At 39.2% G+C, this 14029-nt stretch overlaps 1 protein-coding gene across 5 annotated transcripts in view; it reads left to right on the top strand.

Annotated features, from left to right (window-relative positions):
• The window catches only part of PPHLN1 (periphilin 1), a 69026-nt gene extending 55696 nt beyond the window's left edge, over nt 1–13330 (top strand). For all 5 annotated transcript variants that reach the window (XM_052789658.1, XM_052789657.1, XM_052789661.1 and 2 more), the window contains one exon: nt 12737–13330. In XM_052789658.1, coding sequence (XP_052645618.1) covers nt 12737–12946 — 210 coding nt within the window. In that variant the 3' untranslated portion in view covers nt 12947–13330. The remainder of the gene's footprint in view (nt 1–12736) is intronic.
• Nucleotides 13331–14029: the final 699 nt, after the last annotated feature.

Here is a 14029-nt window from a genome sequence, read left to right as displayed (position 1 = left end):
AGGGGAGACCTTATCGCTCTCTACAACTACCTGAAAGGAGGTTGTAGTGAGGTGGGTGCTGGTCTCTTCTGTCAGGTGGCTGGAGATAGGACGAGAGGAAATGGCCTCAAGTTGCAGCAGGGGAGGTTTGGATTAAATATTAGGAAAAATTATTCACCAAAAGGGTTGTCGGGCATTGGAAGAGGCTGTCCTGGGAAGTGGTTGAGTCACCATCCCTGGAGGTATTAAAAAAGATGTGTAGGTGTGGCGCTTAGGGACATGGTTTAATGGTGGATTTGGTAGTGTTAGGTTTATGGTTGGACTTGATGATATTAAAGGTCTTTTCCAGCCTAAATGATTCTGTGCTTCTAAGTTTTGTCTCTTGAGTACTAGACATATCTCTGTTATTTTTTGACTTAGTGGATTTGTTGTATTGTGCTGTTATCACAATTTATAGATGTCAGGGATCACAGAAAGCTGCTCTAAGCTATCTGAAGAATACAGAGCTAAAGCTCTCAAAAACTCTGTCTCAAAAAACCCCAACACAAAACAGTATTTGATGATCCCAGTTTTCTTCTATTGGTCGTAATACTTTTTATAAGGACTGACTGAAGCCAGACTCGAAAAGAATCAAAGCTTTTCAGTGGATGCCAGAATCTGAAGGCAAGCGAACACTTCAAAAAGTCATGAGTGTGTTCACATATCTTGCCCAGTTCATTCCAAATCTGTCCTCTGTCAGTTCACCTCATCAGACAACTTCTGGAAAATGTTCAGTGACACTGGATTGAACAGGGCAGACATTCCTTTAATGAGTTTGATAGGTAACAGTTCTTGTGCTGAAATGCTGCAGCATTGCTTAACTATCTCATTAGTAAAGGCTTGTAACGAGGCAGTAGAAAGTGAATGTTCTTAGTCTCAGAAGATCTTTTTAAATACAAAATAGGCTTGTTTTTCATATGGCAAAATAGTTCACATTGAAAAAAAACAGTGATTCCCAAGCTTTTTTGAACCAGCTAATCACTGTGATTCTTCAATATTACTTACCAGCTGTAACCCAAACTTATCAAATAATTAATTCCAAGTACTGTGGGATACAGTCAGTGGTATATCCACTGAGTAAATGCAGAACTCCTACTACGTTCCCTTGGAACCACAATTGGTAATCACTGCCCTAAGACATGTGATTTACTAACCATAAAAGACAATCTCTACTGCTTCTGGCTTTCTCTTTGGGGAGAGACATGCTTTCTATGTTTACCAATTTTTGGATCGGATTTCTGCTTCCAAACTGAAGTGGAAATAGCTAGAATTGTGGGAACAGATTCAGGAGAGAGAGTTTGGGTTTTGAATGCTAAAAATACAGAAGGAATTAATATATTTGCAATAAGAAATGAGGCTTCATTATACAGCTTTTCCGACCTGTTCCATCCCCAGCCATTGTGCTAGCTTTACATTCTGTTTCTTTATGTATTTTGTATTTGACTGAAGATACGTGCTAAGATACACGAACATTTCAACACAAATCCTGTGTGCTTTGTCTGTCTGGGTTAGGTACCAGTTCTGTGCGTGGTCCCAGATGAGCTCAAAGATACTGGACACACTAGTAAGGCTATAGATAAATGTTCTCTTTAGATGTCATCCACAGCTGCCCATCACCTTCTCACCCAGAATAGGTGGTTCCTCCCTGCAACCCAACTGGTGTACTAGCATGTGACCTAATCAGGCTGATTTTGCCTAAAAATGAATTTTAGGAGTAGTCATGTGTATTACTGGCATGTAAAACACACACAAACAAGTGGGGTGATGGTTTCTGGCATGGGGATGGTGACAGCTGGGAAGGGGGAATAGTCTTTTCAACCGTCACAGCTGCATATAGAAAAAGATAATCCATCCACAAGCTAGGGAAGGCTTACAGAAGTCTTCAAAAACACGGCCTTAATTTATTTTTCCTTTATTTGATTTTTATATTTGAAATGAGTACTTAAGTAAATGATGAGAGTGACTATTTAGAGGGTAGAGACAGGACCATGACTTGGACATGAAAAAAATTTGATCCGTTATCGAGGCACTAATAAAACTGATTTGTGAGGCCAATATAATGTGTGAAGTAATTCTAAACTTTCAGAAACCTTAAGGTTTAACATAAACTAAGTAATAAAATGTTGGTAATCTAAGTAATTGTTTTTCTTCTTGCAGCTGTTGCTTTTCCTTTCTGAAAAGTTGTCCGTTACATACAGTACTTATTTTGTGTAGTATTTTCTTTATGCTGCACGTGTGATTAAAAAACCTAGCCTTTGGCATGTATATCCAAACCTGCTTTAGCGTTCTTTTTTAACCATTAAAGAAGAAAAGAAAAAAAAAAAAAAAAAGTTGCTCTTTAGACGGTGATGGGGAGAAAGCCTTCTCATTTAAGGGCTGGTTCTTTAAACTCATTGGTCCACTAGCTCTGAGTTTACAATAACAATGCTACTGCCAGTTAATCGTGCAACTGGGCTGCTGGGAGTTGCTCTCAATTGGAAAAAGAAGATTTATTTTTTTTGTTTTCTTCTCTTGCTGCTCATTTACATTGTGCCATTAAAGAAAATATAGGTGATCCACACCTCAGAATAAAAATCTGTCTTGCCCTTAACAAAAATGAGCCCTCTTAATGCAGAGTGTTGAATCTGGGAATATTTGTAGCTGAGGATATTTGTTGAAATTGAAAGTGTGAAGACTTGTATTGAGGTAAAACTGAATCACCACAAGTTACTTTTTGGTAAAAGCTCATGCATCATTGCTGATATTGACTGCAGCACAGTCCATATATGTGGATTTTAAACTACTGTACTTTCCATACAAAAATATTTGTGTGTTTTTATGACAAGGAAGATTGGTTTGTCACATAATTGTTGCTGTTAATATACAGCCCATTCTGATGAAGCTTAAATGAATATCGCTTTCCTTTATGGGCAGTGGACATAACTGAAAGCTATTAAAGCATTTTTAACATGAGAATTACCATAGACAGAGTCTTTTGTAGATAAACTTCACCCTTCCTGTTTTGGATGGAGCAATAAGTTTACCATGGAGCAGATTTAGGAAATAGCTTTCCATCAATTCAGTATTTTATAAATAAAAAGTTGCAGGGCGAGGTCCTTCCTTTGGCATAAAGCTGATTATTTCCTGTTTAATCCTGAACTGGTGCATTTCAAGTAATGGGATTTTTTTAGCATCTATCAGAGAGGAGAGCTTTTATGATTTTGTTTTCATTTATGGCCCTATGAAAATGTAGTTTCTAGACTTGAAGATCATTATAGAACAAAGGGAAATTAATAGATACATAAGTTGTTGCACTTTCAGACAATTTTTGGACTTAGCTGCACAGTTTTTTGTAGCTGGACATTCTTAAACACATAGCTGGGTATTCTTATACATGAGCTGAAAAGGTGTCGTTGATACATCTTTAAGAGATTATCAGTACTTCTAGTGAGGTTTAGAAACTGATGAATTGTAATTGCTACGGATTATTTGAATTCAGATTTATCATCTGCTTGCAGAAGGCACACATTTTTTATAAGAATATATAAGAGGTGGAACTTAAACTAATACTGCTGTTTTACCTAAGGAACACACAAGTTAATATATGAAGTAACACTACCCTCATCCAACACATCTGTTGTAAAGAAGCCTATGAAATCTAGGCCACACACAAACTGGTCTCCAAGGGCCTGTAGTTGGTGTTAGAATGCTGTTATTATGTGGTCTGATTGGTTTAGTAAAGAATTATCTCCAGTAAAACCATGTAACATAATAGTCCTTGCTCTCCCACATGGGAGCTACTTCTGCTTGACTGAGCAAGACATTTCTTGAAGAAGTAATGCACTTGCTCTTGCCAAAACATAACATTAAATGAAGTGTATCGTCATGTACATTGTTGTTGTGTATCAATTCTTGTTCATTTAAACATTCGCTTAAAGTCCTCTACTGTAGTATTAAAAATGATGAAAGTAAATATACAGATTTCCTAGCAATATATTTAAAGTAAACTTGCTTCTTATTGAAAACTTGTTTGTAATAATTTTAAAGTAATGGGGAACTATTTGCAAAATGTTAAGTTTTCATAAATCAAAACTCTGTTGCTGAACTTTCCAGATATTAGGTTAATTGCCAGGCGGTACGAGTCATAGCGGTTTCAGGTTTATCTTGCACTGTGGTGAATACTTCGTATGCGATGCTTTCCCTGTTCACTTTGACTGAAAAGAGAGCTGAGACAGTTCGCTAGTTCGTAAGAACAGTTTTCTAAATGGTACCGACTTGGTTGGCTTTTGCTATGAATGTTCAGAACTGTATAGCCTTGCTCTACAGAGTTGTCCTTGTTGTGTAACTGGAGCTGTAAACACTCACTACCATCGTTGAGGACTTGTCTTTTTAATTGCTTTTTATTTTTATTATTTTCTGGCACTGCTCAACAGTGTCATACAGCAGCTGTACGTTCCATCTTTAGATTGCTTTATAAGCATTGAGTAAATGCCCGAAAACGTGGAAATTCTTGTTTGGATGGTGAAAGGAAGAAGAAAGATGTTGAGGAGGGATGTTGCTTCTCTACAGAGGTGATGATTAGAAGTATTCCTGCTGAGGGGCAGAGCCCGGCGCAACAGAAGCCATAGGAAGATGAGGCTGACGTGCGGAGGACGAGGCAGCGTGGCTTTGTTCGGGCGCTCCTGCCATCATCGCACACCCCGGCCGGTCCCGGGCTTCTCCGGAGCCGCGATGGGCTCCACCCCGTGCAAACCCCGTGACTTCACGGTAATTGCAGGGGTGTCACCAGGGCATGATATGAAGCAAAGGAGTATCCAGATGATGCCTTGAGCTTAAACTGGAGATAATGGTTTCATGCAAGTAAATAATTTAGCCTGCGTGTTTTCTTCCCAGTGTTATTACACAGCGTGGAAAAGGCCAGAGTTGTGTCTTGGGACCCAAGCCAGCTCTTCAGGGTTTTCAGCCTTAAAACCGTACGTGTAAACTCAGCAGAGTTTGTTACTGTAGACATAGACAGCCCACCCCAGTTTTACAGAGCACTTTTCCTCTCTTTTCATACTAGAATTCTACTTCAAAATGAAGTGGGAAGCCTTGCAGCGGCGCTGTTTTAGACTGCATCTTCCTCTTTCAAATTAGTTTAATCAAAGGAACAAATAAAAACGCAGGCAGGAGATGCCGTGTCCTAGAAGCACGATGCTGTAGACCGGCTGAAACAGAAACACCGTGGCCCGGTGCAGGGAGCAGCGACCAGCTCCTGGGAAGTTCAGAGCTGGGTGGTCTCAGCTGCTGTTCCCAGGGGATTTCTCCCCAGCTCCGCAGTTCCCAGCGCCCGTCCCTGCTGCGCTGTGCTCACACGCCATCTCCCGCATTGCTGGTCCCGGGCCTTGAGGGCAAAGCAGAGTTCAAATTGGAATTCACGCTTCTTTTAAAAGGATGGCTGTATCAGCATCTATTCCATTCCACGTGAGGGACTGCCAGCAGACCTTTCAGTCAGGTATTTAAATGCCCAAAATGGTGGGCTTACATTCTGAAAGCTGATTAAATCTATAAAACCAAGCGCTGGAAAGGGAGGCAGAATCACATTTAAGTGGAAATAACTTTAATATTTTGCATCTCTTCAGTAAGTAGCAAATTAACATGAAATTGTTCATTATTACATAGTAGATTAAATAACTTGTTTCCCCCAATTTGCATTTCAATGAATATCTAATTGGTCTGTAAACACATTGATTAATGGGTGCAGAAGTTATTACATAGATTCAAGGCAAAATTGTTAGTGCATTTTTAAGAAGGGAATAGACTTGTTGATATTTTATAATTAAAAATTGTATACCACTATTGTAACAGAGTATTAAATTCGTTGTACGTTAATTTAGTTTTTTGTAGCCACGAAAAATAGTTCATCTTGGTTGAAAACCAATTTTAAATGTCTTGATCATGAGAATTGTCTCAAAGTGGTTTAATGACAGTTCTGAGCATTCTTTGCACTGTGGAGCTATAAATTTGTATATTGTACTCATAAACATAACAGTACAATTACATTACCACTGCAGTAATGAAAATTTCTCTGCACTCTTTCAGTACAGTCTAATTTGCATGGTTGAGAAAAATCCAAGATAGTGTGTAAATAAATTAAAAAGAAGTGATTTGGGGAGAGGTAATAATTCCTTTTGAAAGATGTCTTTGGCAAAGAAAATACTGTGATACCAGCAATACTGAAGTCATTCAATGTATAGTAGTTTCCTAATTTGCTAGAGCTTACATGCACAGTTATAATGCAAAATCTTACTGTGTATACAGTCAGCTTAGAGCTAGGTCTACATTACGAAGTCTTTTAGTGTTACTCTTAGTTAGGAGTACAAGAAAAATTATACTTCGTAGTCTGTCTACCCGTGCCGGGGAAAACCTGGCATAGATGTGGCTGTGTTAACAGAAGATTGCTTTGTCAGACTTACTTTAGGTCTGCTGAAGAGGGGAAATAAGAAGCTGGCTTATACCACCAGAGGGCTATACCAACCTAGCTATCGTGGTTTAGCTGGGGGAACAAAAGCTGTTACCTCTGCCTGGTGTAGAGGAGCCCTGGGGCATCACTGAAGCAAGAGAGATTTCAGGCAGTTTGCTCTTTCATTACTGGGGTGTCTGGAAGGGATGTGGTACGGCTTTCAAACTTGTGCTCTGCAAGTTCAAGCTCTGCCTTTGTCAGAAATCAAACTACCAGTGAGCATGTTGCTTCTTTCCTCCTTGCATGGGGTATTTGATACTTGTGGGAATGTGCCCTTAGTAACTGAAAAGTTTCTGTCTTCTAAAAGATAACATTAAATGAATACTTGCATGAATCACAGATATAAGATTGTGATTGCTGGGCATGTTGGGTCTTCACAACAGTGAGTTAATATCTAAGGGTTGCAGGCTGTTTAACATGGTTTCTGAGCCACAACCCTAACTCTTTGCCCCGTGTGAACTGAGTCTTGAGGGTCTTTGGCCTTCTGGATGAGGAGCTCAGAACAGGCATCTCTGAGGAGGAGCACTGACTCACAAGCAGTGATGGTGGGCTGTATACATAGGGTGCAGAGCTGCTCAGAGCGCCTAGAGTTGCGTCGTGTCGCTGTGAAGGAGTCCTGGTGGAGGTGAGCGAGTGTTAGATCAATCTGTAAATGTATGGAATGATAAGAATACTCAAAAATGCAGGAAAGATTATGCTGAAAAAGAGCAAGGGATTGAAAATTACAGATTAAATCACGGGCATCAATTTCACTTGCTAAATCATCACATCCACTTCATGGATGCAGTCCTCCTCATGCCTGGTGGTCCTGCTTGTGTTTGCGAGCAGAAGTACCACCTTCTGCATTGAAATGAATTTGCCCATCTCTTGTATAAAGCTGCTCGAGCCTTGCATGCACAAGTCTCTTGATAATTCCTATTCAAGGGGCTTTTACGTCTGCATAAAGCCAAGAGCATTCAAAAAAAGTGCCACAGTCATATTCATTCAAAAGCATAGCTGGAGAAGGTAGTTAATGTTGTCTACCTTTATATAAAATAAAGCACATTCATTAGAACAATTCTCCCGGAAATGAGAGGTGAAGATTCACTTGAGTTCTGAGATGGAGAGGAGAAATTTGCATCTCCCATTTGCTACTCAGTTGTACTTTCTACCTGCTGTGGACGTGGGAGATATAGACGCTAACTTCTACCTTGGTGGGGCCGGTCTTCCTGAGGGTCTTTCCAGTTATCAGGGAACTTCTTTCTTGTTTCCCTCTTCTTCAAAGGCTGCTTAGAGCAGAAGCTGTAGTTTTAGCTGTTCTGAATTGCCTTGAGAAGTTAAAAAGCCTTTCTTTGTACAGACTGTGGAGCTAAGCTGGGAAAACTTGGTGTGTGGGGGTTGAAATAAGGGTTGCAAATATCTCCATTTTAACTTCTCTGTTTTTCCTGGCCTCATCGCCTTTGAATATTGTGTTTACTCTTGCTGTTGAAATGAAGCTGCTTTTTGGCCAGGTGTGCAAGACTTTTAAGACCAAGATGACAAAGTTTCTGACTCTTCTGCAGAATGTAGTCACTTGCAGGGGAGGACATCTTAAGTTCTAGCTTTTGTTCTCATTACTATTTATGTTGTCCAACAGCTCTGTTGCGTAAAATACACAGGCAGCTCTGAAACAGTTTTGGAGAAGAACATGGGGCTGTGCTAGGCAGAGAAAGGGAATGACGTGGACTTTGTCAGTGAGTAGTAGACGCGTCATCAAGATATTCCCTAGCTAGGTATGATTTCATGCACGCCCAGAGTTCAGGTTTACAACAAAGTTTTGGTGAAGGTGCTTTCCACCCATCGGCTGAGCCATTCAATATGTTTTCTTTGGTTTAAGCCAAGACCATTTTTAGATTATCATAGCAGGAGGGATACAGCAGTCTAAGACATGAACAGTCCCCACAAGCTTGCTTCTGCCCCTCTTTCTTCCCCATCAGAGGTTAACGTCCCAGAGCTGGCCTGGAAGAACAGAATGTGTGGTATCCTTCATTTCTTTCACGTTAGCATACATTGTAATTTAAGTCACTGTTGATGGTGCTTTGAGGTTAACTGTGAAAACTTTGCACAGACGCAGATTAGGAAGTTCTCAAAAGTTTCATTCTGCCTGCTGAGTTGTAGGGCTTGATCACCTCCAACCTGGGGGACTAACATGTCCATTGCTCTAGCTAGATCTGGAAGTAAATATCTTTTAGCTATATTTAAACAGTTCGAAGTGCAAATTTTGGGTTAGTTTTCTTGAATATGAGGAGTGTTCACTAACATGTGGCAGGTGCATCACACCTTTAGATTTGCATCTAGACAAAGCTCAAGTGCTTATACAGAGACTAGCATGGTGAAGGGTTGGTCTCAGCCAGAGCTTCTGTGCTATCGTCATGTAAGAATAAAAAGAGCTAAAATGCCATGAAAATAATATAAAAGTAGGCATATTTGTGGTCCTCTGACCTCACAGGTGCCAGGTGTGCTGATTTTGGAAAACTCTTCAAAGAGAATTTGAATGCAGCTTGTATACTTCTCATTCACAGAAAAATCAAGACTATATATATTTTGTGTGTGTATATAAAATAAATATAAATATATGTACGTATTTGGGAATAGAACAGCTGTTTCTGCTTCTCCTTCATCTGCTTACTAAAGTGTTACACATTCTTTCCATTATGCTGGTGGTGTAGCTTAGGTCAGAGAATAAAAGTATGCTAGGGCCTTGGTAAATGATCACCCTATGGCTTTAGCTGTTTTCAGGATTACCTGACGTATATATCAGACAGAATAATCGTGTTGTTGGTATCATTCCCTTTCTTGCTTTTCAATATTAAAATGTTATTTCTTTTTTCCCCACACATGGAATCATTTTCAGTTTTTAGTTCCAGATGTTTATGAATGAGCCTTCCATGGCCTGAGCTCAAAATCAGTATCAGCTGGAATTTTAAAGATAGGGTTATTTTCAAACCTTGTTAGGTCACAAGTTCTTCCAGTATTCTTCTCCAACACAGAGCTTTTTTGCTTGTTTGGAGTCTTCTCTGCAGTTCTCTTTCTTCCTCAAGCATCACATTCTCGGCTTATTTTCCAGAAATAGCCTCCTTCTCTTTTGTGGAGGAGATGGATTTTAATATGCCGTGTATGCTGGTTTTGGCCTATTAAACTGTCTTTATCTCAACCCACGAGTTTCTTGCTTTTACTCTTCCGATTCTATCCCCCATCCCACCGGGAGGGGAGTGAGCGAGTGGCTGTGGGGGGCTTAGTTGCAGCTGGGCTTGAACCATGCCACCATCCCCTTGAAAAAAAGCTTTGAGTGCTTTCACAATTTTTTTCGAATAGTTGATTGTACTATTAAGCTGTAATTAATATCTTCTGTAATCGATATTTTTGTAATTGATAATATCTACTCCCTTCTGCAAAGCATAGTAACTTCTCTCTGAGGGTTGGTAGTTGTGCACTGGCTTCAGATATAAACTGGTTTATGAAGTTATTTCCACTTCACGACTGTGGCTCACAGTTCTTTCAGTTGTGCTGATGCATGTGGTTTTAGAATTGAATCACTGAATCACATTAATTGCGGGGAAGTAATTTTAAAAGGGATCATCTCAGTGATGCAATTTACGTCGCAGCTATACAAATAGGTTTATCAGCACAGTTGAGAAGGAGGCACCAGGAGGCTCAGAATTAGCAGCTGGGGTAGAAGGCTTGTTGAAGGAAAATTGCTCAATTATTATTAGAGGAGCTGAGCTGTTTCCTTTGTTTTCTGTTGTTAGAACTGCCTTCCTGCTCCACCTTCGCCCTCTTCCCCTATTTTAGGTCAGTTCTATTTTTTTAAGAGTCTTTTGTCACAAAGTATTGAAAACGTTCATCTCGTGTATGAAGGTGTTTAGTTTTCAGGTGGTTGTGACAGCAAAGTGACTTCTGACTCCAGACGCAGTGACGACGATGGCTCTTTTGATTTTCCTCCAAGTCGTCTTTTGTGAAAGTTTGGAAGAAAAACGTGCTTAGGTTGAGCTAATATTTATAGGCTAAGGGTCAGAGAATTTCATCGGGGTTAGGTCTTTGTGGTGTGTGAGAGAAACAGCAGATAGCAGTATTTGCCATTAATTTGAAGACCGATTAAAAGTAGTGCATTTCCTTCAGTTGTAGCGTTGGGTGCCTTCCCGTGCAGAAGACAAGGCGATGTGTCTATTCTCTATTAGTGTCTCTATTAGTGTCAGGATTTCACTTGTGCCAGTGTTGCACAGCATCCTCTGAAGACTGACAGTTACCAGGTTCGCTTACCTTTGGAAGATCATTCACACATCCTTGGTCTGACCACTTCAAAGGTGATAAAATAGGACAAATAGACATGCAATAAATAGGAGGAAAAAAACCAAAGTTTTGAACTATTTCTGCCAAAACATAATGGCTCTGGGGAGAAAAAACTTTTCAGAAATCATTATGTGAAGGTGCTAGCAAGCGTGCTGCAAGCACTTGAAAGGCACGAGTTATCCAAAGTGCAATACCATCTGTCTGTCATATGGCTAATCAGAGACAGCAATTCTTCCTGAGCTTTTTCCTTGGAAAGAGTCAGAAAAAAAAGTAACTGCAATTTACTCTGTTTGAAGTTCTCTTAGCAAGTACCATGTTTTACTTGCTATGGAACATGAACTCTGAGAGTCTGGGTTTTGTGCTGATATTTTACTGCCAAAGAACTAAACATACAAAGCAGGAAACAAACCCCCCCTCAGAAAAAATGCCACGTGCACACCGGTTCCACACTTAAGATGTTTAGCACCAGTTTGGTTTGGGCTTCACTCTTCTTTTTGACTTCTTAATCTCCATTGAAAATTAGTTTCTTCCAAAAGGTTTTCTTTTATTTGCCAACCAGTATTTGAAAAGTGGGTCTCATCTTAAACTGTTTTTATAGAATATACTATGAAACATTTGAGAACTATATTACAGGTATCATGTTAAATCAGTGTGTTTCTGAGAATAGTTTAATTTGTGTGGAGAATGTTGGTTTTGGGTTGGTTGTTTTTTTTTTTTTTTACTGCTCCTCTGACATGAATATGCTTGAGCTGCCCTTGGACTGGTCCTTATGAATAAAACAGTGTAGTGGTGTTCGGTTGTGGGGTTTTTTTGTTTGTTTTTTCTTTCTTTTTTACTAATGGGAAATTGCTTATATACAGTTGTATGTTTTGTGTCCACAATATAGGTAAATGTGGGAGGAAAGGGTCACACATCTCTGTAAAAACACAAGTTCTAACACAAGCACACAATACTAGACGATAATCATGCTTTGAGGAATATCAACATTTTAGCTTTTTTTTTTCTCCTAAAAATGTAGAGAGATACGAAACTTACTTATCTTCATTCAAAAAGCCAGCATATTTTCTAAATGGAAATTGGCCAAAGAGGTGTGAAAATGAACTGCATCTGGCAGTTGGAAGACTTTGACAAGTTCCTTTTTTGGTGGGTGTTTAGATTAATAACCTTACCTGGAATCAAAAAAAAAAAAATTTTGAAAGGCCACTATTTACTTTGAAAAACGCCTAAGAGCACAGTCAGATATTTGTTTGAAAAACAGTTGCAGTGATAAGGAGAAGTTACTTCTCCTCAACTGTGGTACCTAACTGACTTGCAAACTCTTCATTCCCTGCAGTACAAGATCAGACAGGTTCACGTAAACCACTGCCAGCACTTCTCTTATCCTTTGTGGCTGAATCACCAATGCAGTCAAACTAATTAAAGTCGTATTTGTCAAGGACTTCTACGAGAAACAGATATCCAACAAACAAACAAACATAATTCGGTGAATTTATTTAAACATAACTTGTGTTTAAAGGATTAGGAAAGATTACAGACTAAATTATTGATGCTTTGTATGAAGATTTGAGTGCTAGAGATGCCACAGTTAAATTAATTTTACGTATATTTGCAATGAAAATCTGGTTTAGCATTTGCACTTTGCCATTATTCATTAAATATTGCTGCAAAAGGAACTTAATCTCTCTTTAAGGCATTTTTTCCAATAAGAGTTATTTCTTGTATCCAGATAGTTCTGAACTAGTTACATATGTATTAGCGCAGGTCAGAAGAGAGGAAAAGGCAAATACGTCTTAGAGTTGAAACTTGCATTAAACCCAGTATTCTTTGTTTGGGTTGGATCTGCAGTAGCACCTAACTCAATGAGGGCTGTTGGTGTGCTAGTGTAAAGAGTCTTGCATTTAATCGCTTTCTAAAATGTGTTCTTTCTAGGTCTACAGACAAGACTGTGAAACCTTTGGCATGGTAGTGAAGATGCTAATTGATAAAGATCCATCATTAGAGAAGTCCATTCAGTTTGCCCTGAGGCAGAATTTACATGAAATAGGTGAGCGATGCATTGAAGAACTCAAACATTTCATTGCTCAGTACGATGCTGCCAATCAAGATCTATCAGAATCCTTCAAAGAGGGCTCATACTAAGGACAAAAATACCCTTTCAGATCCTCTGCATTGTGTATGCCATAATACATAAATCTGTTTTTTGCGGGGAAAGAGGAGATCTTGTTGGAGATTTGAACCCAAGGCCTGCGCTCCTTTGCAGTAGCTCAGGTGACTATATCTTGTTCACTGTGGTCTCCACAATTGTATTCTTCCTACCTGTACTTGTTGACATATATTCCTTTCAAAGGATGTTCTTTTCAAAAATGCTGTAAAGTGACAAACTATTTTTGAAACCTTTACACAGTTACCTAGGAACAAATGTTCAGTCCGATGTATGTACACTTACGTTTCGATGTTTATAAGTGTAACTTCAAACACTGTATTTTTTATTAAAATAACAAGAAGCAGCTCTTCATTCCTCAACTTACGCAGAAATATGTCTTGTTTTCATATACACTATAGGAAGGGAAGACTTGCAAAATTGGTCGCAACTATGATATAAATTATTTATTATAGTTTAATTTTAAACTTCAGATTAATTCTGTAAGATTACACTAGGTGTTATCTCCAGTCTCTGACTGCCAGAGCAACTCAAACTACTTGATATAAGAAGTGCTGTATTTTTGTTCTAATTGCAGTATCTGCAAATGCCTTTTAAATCTTGGTGTTTTCCATATCACAAGTCATTACTAGCAAGCAATATTATGTAGGATGAATTCCAGTTTTTGTTACTATTTGCTACTAAACGTTTCCTTTGTTATGTTTTTGACTACACCTTCCAGAGTGTAACTGCAGGCAGCCATTGAGCAGGGAAAGGTCCCTTCTCCTACTCTTTCCCTCTCCACCCTTATGCCTTCTCACCACTTGTCATCCATCAGTTCTAACAATTAGGAGGCTGTGTGTAATCTTTATTTATGACATCAAGAACGAGCAGGAATTTGGGGTGGCAAAGTGGGGCAAGGAAAGCGAGCAGGACTGTCTCTGTAGTAACTCCAAGTTGCTTTGGATTAGGTGTAACGTGAAGTTGAACCCTAAGGCCCGAAATTCATCATCATTTCAAACCTAGGTGATTCTGGGTAATGTCTGGCACCACTTTTGACCTGGTAGAGCGACTTGTAGTGG

This window comes from Harpia harpyja, chromosome 6 (genome assembly GCF_026419915.1).
Source record: "Harpia harpyja isolate bHarHar1 chromosome 6, bHarHar1 primary haplotype, whole genome shotgun sequence".
Lineage (NCBI taxonomy): Eukaryota > Metazoa > Chordata > Aves > Accipitriformes > Accipitridae > Harpia > Harpia harpyja.
The sequence above is the reverse complement of the archived record's forward strand: the minus strand, read 5'-3'. Positions and strand labels throughout refer to the sequence as shown.